An 8,935-nucleotide genomic window follows, 5' to 3' on the forward strand; every position below is an offset into this window, starting at 1 on the left:
AACCCAGGCCCGGGGCCTGATGGTCCAGCATTCACAAAGGCCAGCGTGAGCCCAGGGTCAGGCATCACTCAGCACCTTCCCTCTCTGCTAGCTGCAGGACAGGACATTATAGGAAGTGGGCAGGGCTGAGATTTTCACACAGTACTTTATAGAAATGGTTTCAAAAAACGGTTATTGGAAACCTACTGGTAAGCTTATGAAGACATTTTTAGAAAATAAGCGGGACTTGCACTTCCACTGTATATAAACAGAGCAAACCCCACACTCACTAGCGCCGATGGTGTTGCCTAGTCGGGTAATGAAACGTCTGCAAGCAAACCACCAAGCTCAGAGAGGACCAAGGACTTCACTTGCACTTCTGCCATCCGCCACCTGATTTCAGCAACGCCATTGCTGTAGTCTGAATGTTTGCCCAAAAAAAAAAGTCAAGGTGCACGCACCCAGTGTGCAATTGGCAGTATGGAAACTGGAGGAGACAGGTGTGAGCCCCAGCCACACATTGCCTCTTCTCACCAGCAAGAGCGCCCGGGCACGGAGGGCTCATCCGCTACCGGAAGTGCAGCACGGCAGTTACGTCTGTTCTGCGACTGGGTGAAAGGAGTCTCCCTGGCATCCTCCGGGGGCTTGCCACAGAGACGGATCACCTCCCACAGCCATTTCCATCACTTTGCTCCTGTAATGGGGCCAGGCCCGTGACCCGTCCTTGTCCGCTCCCTCTGCCACTCTCTCGCCACGGTCCTCCAGCCAGGAATCAGCTGACTGCAGTCACACTGATCGGCTCAGGTACCCTGGCAGTTGCTCCGCTCTCCTCTCCTGGCATAAAGCGGAAGAGAGCCCTTGAACCAGCTAGGTTGGCTACGACCCCCTAATCCCTGCATGTCATCAGAAACCAGACCTATCAGGGCTGGTGCAGCTTTTCTGGGCAAGGCAGCAGCAATATTTAATCATCAGCTCAGACCATCTGCAACGGCTTTCTCTGCCATTGCAAAGTTTATGGATTCCTGCATTCTCCAGACAGCACCAGGTGCGGCATTCATTGTTATTGTATTTTCTGCTGCTGCAGACAGCAGCTCCCCCTCCCTCTCCCCCTTCCGATCAATGTTCAGTGCTGAATTAAGAGGCAAGTTGCCCAGCACAGCCCAAGCCAAGCCTGGCACAGAGGAACATGGCTGTTTGATTAAGCAGAGCATAGATCAAATGTTTAGAGAAGAGAGGTCCAGGAGAATCAGAAAGGAAAAGCAATTAGTCAGGTCGGTCCAGGCAGGTCCGTAACGTAACGTAACGGCCGGCAGTTCCATCAGATGCCTGGTCAAAGGTGGGAGGCTACCAGAGCACTCGATGAGACTGTCCCCAAGCAGCCTCTCTCGTTTGCAGGTCCCAAGATGCACGTGAATTCACTAAGGAACTTGAGGAGATGAAGCCGCAGAAGCAACGCTGGGAGCACCGACAGAGGAAGACCAAGAGCTAAATGACAGCACGGGTAAGAGCTCATGGTGGAGCCCACGCTATGGCGAGAAGGCCAAAAAAACATTCGCACTCCTCCACTTTTTTTGCACCAGTGGTTGCTGTTCTGTGACCTTATTTAAGGTCACGTGATGCCCGCCAGGGAGGCAAGCGAGACCTACAACCTGGCCACTGGGACACATTTGCTGAACGTTTTGATGATAAAGCCCTTCCAACTCCCTATACTTCGACTCCTGATGGTTGGGGTCTCAAGTGGGGCTAGGGGTGCATCTTGTATTGTGACCTGGGGTTCTTTTCTGCTTGGCACCCTTGATGAAGAGGAAAGGGGCTTTGCAGAGGATTAGAGCCTTGCCCTTCCTGGCTCTTTCAGGCGGCCCATTGGAGTAGCTGAATCCTTAGGGGAAGGCACTGTGCCAAATGCCTTTGAGGAGGCATTGGAGCACCCTTGTAGGAAGATGACCTTGACGGAGACATGTAAAATCCGTCACCAGGGCAACGGGGGTGAAACACATTTTAAGTCCAGAACAATGAGATAACATTCAGAAGCGGTTCAGGAAGACACCTCCCTAAGTCAGTGGAGCGTGAGGAGGAGGAGGAGGAGGAGGGCCTTCAGCAAAATCCAACTTGCAAGATTCCGTCACTGTAGCTCATCTCAACAAAAGAAGTTTTAGCCTTCCTGTGGAGTTGATTTCTTGGTTTGGTCTACCTAATGGGGCTGACAACCCTCCCCTGAAGAGGCCTTCCCTAAAACTGGCAGGACTGCTGCCCTGTCTCAGTTCTTCCAGAAGACCGTAGAGAAGAAGATGGGATGGCCCTGGCTACAACGTGTCTTACAGCAAGCAGATTGTCTGGACCCCTTTCAGGTGGCCTTCGGGCCTGGCTACCCGACTGAAATGCCATTTGTTGCTCTGGGGATAACCTTCGTCAGGACCTGGAGGAGGGGCTCCCATCCCTCTTCATCCTACTTGACAGCTCAGCAGCATTCAGTCCCATCAAATATGGCACCCTTCTGGATCACGTGTGAGGGTTTGCAATGGGAGGCCCTGTCTGAGAGTGACTTCACTCCTTCCTAAGCAGGTGACTCCATTCGGTGGTCATGGGGAAGGAGAGGTCAGTTTCACAGGTATCCTCTTGGAGGATCCCACAGGGATCGATTCTCTAATTCTTTAATATCTACATGAGATCTCTGGGAGAGGTTACCCATCAGTCATAATGGACTATGACCAGTATCTGTTGGTACCCAATTATGCTCGCAAGACCATCTCTTTTAGGAAGACCTGACCCATCCAGTACACGTATCTCAGTTGGAAAAGCTGAATGTCCCTATATACAAGGGATGAGTCGGGGCCTGGAGGCAGTGATTTACTTGGGGGGCCCTCACCTCCAAACTCCAGATATGTCACCTTCAGATTGACAACGGGGGGGAAAATGGCTAAAGCTAAGACTTTTTGGAAGACCGTTTGCCACAGGTCAGAGTGAAAGAACTGCAAATCTTGCAGAAATCGCCAGCCTCCACCCAGCCCCGTCCTTCAGCCATATGTGGAGTCTCACTTCAAACCCTGCCCTGCAGAAATGCCAAGTCGGAGTGAACAAGCATAGGATCGGACACACTAGATCCGTTTCCAACGGAGAGCCTTGAAGAGGAGCTGAAAGGCAAGGAAGCCCAGACCCAGGCAGCTGTTATGAAGGAAGGCCTCCTCCCCTCTTCCAGGTTATGACCAACGTGGGAGAGGCCAAAGAGACTTGAAATATGCCTGAATAAATGCAATCCGCCACCGCCCCCAACTCCTCTCACTGCAGGAGCACTTTATTTCCAAAGCTGGTAGAAAAAATTATGAGGAAAATCAATTTTCTTTTTCCATACAAACGGCTGGAAAAAAAAAATGAGGGTGATGAAATACAGCACTGTATTACATTTCATAATGACTTCCATGCCACATGCAAATTACATCAAAAGTACTTAGAATTAAATGAGAGGGCAATCAATAACAGCAAACCCCCCAAAACTAAAGAAATAATGACAGGAGAAAAAAATGAATGTTTTCCCTTGGGATTAGGAGTAAAACAAAGTGCTGGCATAAAGGGCTGAACACAGGAGAACTGCAGCGGGGAGGGAGACGGGGAGAGAAAGCGGGCAGACGACCCCAGCTGCCTCCAGGGAGTTTGGCCCAAGAAGACAGGCGGAGCAGGAGGGAAGCGGGCGAGGAAGCTGCCCGTCCCAGACGCCAAGGCCAAAGCAAGGGCCACGTATGGCAAAAGCACCAGACAGGAGAAACTGCACTGCTGCTGGGCCTGGGGGCAGGCGTGCCCCTCGTATTCCCCAAGCGGTGCCTGCCCCGGTTTTAACGCCAGAGTGGACTCCCAGCCCGGGCCACTGCTTCGCTGTCGCCGGGAAATGGCCGCATCCCAGATGCGCCCTGAGGCAAGCCCCCCACGGCGAGAGTCTGTGAAAACCAACGTAGCTATGGCTCTCTTACGCGAGAACGCCCCCCTGTAATGAGGCTGGCTGAGGCTTTAACGGGCGTGGGGCTTTCTCCTGAAATGGGGATGATGAATAGGCATCTTCAAGCATGAAACTCCAGGCCGTATGTGAATAAATGGATCAGAACGCTGTTATAAAAACATTAGTTGAATTTAGGAAGTCTGCCTTCAGCTGCCGAGACGAGATTTTCGTAGCAGGAGGAAGGGAAGTCAACCGCTTGCCGCAGCTCTCTGGAAAAGGGCTCCTGGGGCAGGTGGGGAGGTCGCCCAAGATTTCCAAGGGCCGTTTCATACTAAGGAGCCAAGACCGCTGCATTCTCGCAAAGGTCCCCAGTACTAGCCCCACAAACTGCTGTTCTTCTGAGAGACAGGATTATTTTAAAAAGCTGCAAAGACGGGGTTTCACATATCACACTAGGCCATTTGTTTAACCACAGCTTGCTCAATAAATTGTAACAGGCTGGGTTTCCTTAACACACTAAGCCACAGAACATGGTTTACAAACCACACTGACCAGTTCACACCCCAGGCTAAGCCAACACCAAGATGCGTGAACCCTCTCAGTGTCCTCACGAGGATCCAACACCTGCGGGCGCTGCTTACACTTCTACCCGCCAAACCATGTCCACGCTGAGTTTTTAAGAAGTGGGAGAGGAAGGAGGAAGGGGGGCCCACACAGTGCCACGGGCGGGGGTGAGGCCATTTCCTCATGCTCCATTCAGAGTCGGCTGACGAATAGTACAGTAAACGCATCCCAGTCAAATCAATGGAAGGGAAAGAGCTACAGTGGTACCTCGGGTCACAAACGCTTCTGTTCATGACCAATTCGGGTCACGAACAGCACCGTTCGCAAAAGTTTGCTTCCGTCCGCGAACTCCGCATCGGGTGACGAACAGGATCCACGGCCATTTTCCCTGCCGTGACACGTGGTCGTGGCTTCCTGTAGGGAGGGGGACTCTCCCTCCAAGCAATAACCGCCTCCCCACCCGCCTTCCTGTCCTCCACGCCAGAAGTCGCCTCGAGCAAGGTTAGTGTTCTCTCTCTTCGTACTGTATTTTGTGTCATATTTTTGCGGTTTAAAAAAAAAAATACATATGGTTCAGAATGGATTGACTGTAATTACATTGAACCTTATGGGAAAATTTGATTTGGGACGCGACCAAAATCGGTTGGCAACCAAATTCGGAGGGGTCAGAACGGATTACCCGTATTTACATTGAACCTTATGGGAAAATTTGATTCGGGTCGCGATCAATTCGGGTCGCGACCAGACTTACAGAACGAATTAAGTTCGTGACCCGAGGTACCACTGTATCTTTCTAGCAAACTTCAGAACAATCCTGAACGTCAGCATTATACTGAAGTCTTCCATTAGAGACAGCAGTCTTAAAAAATTCCAAAAGGATCCTTCAGAAAAACACTCCCTATATTTTCTGTTTTTATATAGTTAGGAACCCTGGTCCAGGGAGCTCGATGTGTCATCCACTCCCTGACAAACACCCCATTACTTATGGGACCATCTCTCCCCAGAAGGGCCTACAGTACCTGGCCCATTAGATCCGGCAGGAGAGCCTGCCCCGGGTCCCATCCGCGAGAGAGTGCCATCTGCCAGGAGCCAGGAGGAGGCCCTTTTCTGCCATGGTGCCCGCCCTTTGAAACATCATTCACCCCCCCCCCATCAGACTTGGCCCAACCCTGCTGGCCTTTTGCAAGGCATCGAAAACTCAGCCTTGTCATCAAACCTGGAGCCCTGACCGTGTGGGTGAGCCTGCTTTTGGGCTATATTGACTGTGAGGCATTCGATTATTCTCAGCTGCTATTTTACACTGTGTTATTTATGTTTCTAATTATTGGCCTTGTTTTTATTCTGTTTGAATAGTTAGCCACCCAGAGTCATGTATACGAGATGGGCAGCCATATAAATTTATTAAATAAATGAAATAACTATGTTACTTTGGCTGGTGTGGGTCTTCCGGGCTGTGTGGCCGTGTTCTGGAGGTTTTGTTTCCTAACGTTTCGCCAGCACCTATGACCGGCATCTTCAGAGTGCAGGAGCACAGACAGGAGCAGTTCTCTCTGTGCCCAGGGTGATGTGACCCTTTTGTGGGTATTTATAGAGATCTGGGGGGGGAAGGGGGGATTGGGGGTGTGTGTGGGGGGTTGAGTTACTGAGTGGCTGCTTGTTTTGGTGTCAGCATCTGTGTGTATCTTCCTGGGGATTAGGCAGGGTTTTTTCTTCTATTGAGTTGTTAACGAGGGGCTGCTGGGGGTGATTAGCAAGTTCATTGTGTGAACTGTTCACATGTCCTGGTGGTTGAGCTGAGTTTGTTGACCTTTTGCAGGCTGTATTTTTCAGGATTGGTAGCCAGGTTTTGTTGATTTTTAGACTCTCCTCTTTTTTATTGAAACTGTGCTGGTGTTTGTGAATCTCAATGGTTTCCCAACCAGGCTATACCGGGAAGGTATAGAAGGTCTTCAATAGAAGAAAAAACCCTGCCTAATCCCCAGGAAGATACACACAGATGCTGACACCAAAACAAGCAGCCACTCAGTAACTCAACCCCCCCCCACACACACCCAATCCCCCCCTTTCCCCCCCCTCAGATCTCTATAAATACCCACAAAAGGGTCACATCACCCTGGGCACAGAGAGAACTGCTCCTGTCTGTGCTCCTGCACTCTGAAGATGCCGGTCACAGGTGCTGGCGAAACGTTAGGAAACAAAACCTCCAGAACACGCCACACAGCCCGGAAGACCCACACCAGCCATCGTATGCCGGCCGTGAAAGCCTTCGACAATATGTTACTTTGCTTGCTTACTTCTGAATTCTGCTTGTTAATCTGTACCGGGTGATCCTAGGCGCAAGCCTGATTAATACAACTCCACAAGCTGCTTTGTATCTGGCTGCTACTTCCAGCTAAATGCCCTGCCTCCGTTCTTCATTCCTTCACGGTTACCAGTTCCTGGTTCTCCACCGTTGGCTCTACTATCAAATGTTGTGGCCTTCTGCTCCTAGTGATATTGCTTATCTCCATTTTCTCAGCTCCTTTGGAATTTGAGAATCTGTAAAAGTTTCAGTTTCTCTGGCAAACCACAGGTGTGACATTGCCAGGTCTCATGAAAAACTCCGGGTGGAATGTTAGAAAATGGGGGAAAGTGCGTGGTCTTTTGCAAGGCAGGCAGGCAGGCTTGCCTGAATGTGTCAGCTATGTCAGGAGAAACATAAGACTCGGCTGAATGCTGTGAGAACTGATCCCTTAAGAAGCGTACAGGGCAAAAAAAAGGTGAAATCAGGTCAAGAACGAATGGGAGCTGAACGAAGATGGACTGAACGCAAGAGTGAGCAATCAGTATAAAGGAGGTCCGCTGAGCAGCTCGGTCCGGATAAAGAGCGACACCCAAGCATGAAAACGGTTCCAGAATCGGGGGGGGGGTACTGGACTCAGGTTACAGGAAGACAAGGCCAACAGAGCGCCGCGGAGGCGGGCTGGCAGTGAGGGCACCTCATCAGTGGCCCCAGCGACCCAGAGAAGCGGGGCTCCCCTTGCTGGGTATATTCCAGCAGACGCCCAGATGGGGTCTGCGGGCGAACGACCCCGCGGCTCGTTCTGAGAATTCAGCTTTCTGCCTTGAATCGCCGCGCGAACCCTTCCGACTCCCGCGGGATGCGCATCCTAAAGCGCAACCGTCAAGCGCTAAGAACGAACGCAGCGCAAGCAGAACTCTCCGAGACCCGCTCGGCGAGCCGGGGGGGGCCCGGCGTCCCCCCGCCCGAGCCGCGCAGGAGACCACTCCGCCCCGCGGGGGGGGTCGGGGTCGGGAAGCCGGGGCCCTCCGCGAGGGAGAAGCCTGGGCGGACACCGGCTGGAGCAGCGGACCCTCGCCCGCCCACGGCGGCTGCCTCGTTTCCTCGCCCCGACTCAGAGGTGGGCCTGCCGGGCACCTTTTCCTCCTTGGGCCGAACGGCTGCGCCCCCCACATTAGGACCTTGGGGCGGGGGCGGGGCAGCCCCGGCCGACCTTCTAAGTCGAAATGGGCTGCCTGGCGCTGGATGGGAGACCACCAGGAAATCCCAGGCCCGAACGCCCCGAGCCGGGCAGCCGAGAAAAGGCCCTGGTCCGCCGGGGGAGGGTCCCACTCCAGCCCCCTCGCGGCGGGGGGTCCACCGATGCCTCGTCGGACCCTCAGCGGCTCCCTGTCCGTTGGACTACCGCCCCTTAAGCCCGCTCGGCCGCCCGCTCGGCAGCCCGCCGGCCGGGGGCTCGCAGGCAGCCCCGCTCGGGGCACCCCGGCGGGGGCGACGGGGCCGCGACCTGGGAGACCCCGCCTCACCTGGTAGCTGAGCAGCTCCCCCACGTCCATGGCCGCCGCTCCCGCGCCGCCGTGTGTCGCAAGAGGTCGCGCGGGGCTGCCGTAAAGCGCCGCGCGGCGGCCAGGGAGGCGGCCGGGCTGGACCCTCCGCCGTAAAGCGCGCCGCCGCCGGGCCGCCCCGCCGCCGTAGAACTCCGCGGCGAGGCCGTAAATACCGCAATAGGCGCGCAAGGCTCCTCAACCTCGGCGGCTTGAAGAGGGGTGGGCTTCAACTCCCAGAATTCCCCAGCCAGTTGAAGCCCACCCCTCTTCAGGTCGCCGAGGTTGAGGAGCCCTGACCTGGAGGCCCCCGACTGGGACGGGCAGCTGCTGCGCCAGGCGGGGATCGGGGGTCCGTCGCGGCCCGGTAGGAGGGGGCAGGCGCAAAGCCCCCCCCGACCTGGACCCGGCGGAAAGCTCCCGAGACAACGGCTGCTCTGCAGCGGCGCCGCCCCGCCTGGGTCTGGCCGGCGGGGGACGGGGACGGGGACGCGCAGCTTGGCTTCCCCCCGGCAGGCAGACGCCGCCAGCTGAGCCCCCGGGCCGGCGGAGGCAAGGTCTTCCGGAGGAGCGCTGAGCGCCCGTCCGAAGCCCTCCGAGCCGCGGAGAGAAGGGGCTGCCCCCCCCTCTGTCTCCCCC

At 54.7% G+C, this 8,935-nt stretch overlaps 1 protein-coding gene across 1 annotated transcript in view; it reads right to left on the minus strand.

Annotated features, from left to right (window-relative positions):
• CTNNBL1 (catenin beta like 1) overlaps positions 1-8,387 on the minus strand; it is an 85,602-nt gene extending 77,215 nt beyond the window's left edge. The window contains exon 1 of the mRNA XM_088154147.1: positions 8,279-8,387. Within this exon, the coding sequence (XP_088010273.1) occupies positions 8,279-8,308 (30 nt within the window). The 5' untranslated portion in view covers positions 8,309-8,387. The remainder of the gene's footprint in view (positions 1-8,278) is intronic.
• Positions 8,388-8,935: the final 548 nt, after the last annotated feature.

Source organism: Python bivittatus, unplaced genomic scaffold (genome assembly GCF_059951505.1).
Source record: "Python bivittatus isolate LINGU-HERP-01145 unplaced genomic scaffold, Pbiv_v1 ctg000700_np1212, whole genome shotgun sequence".
In the NCBI taxonomy this organism is placed as follows: Eukaryota; Metazoa; Chordata; class Lepidosauria; order Squamata; family Pythonidae; genus Python; species Python bivittatus.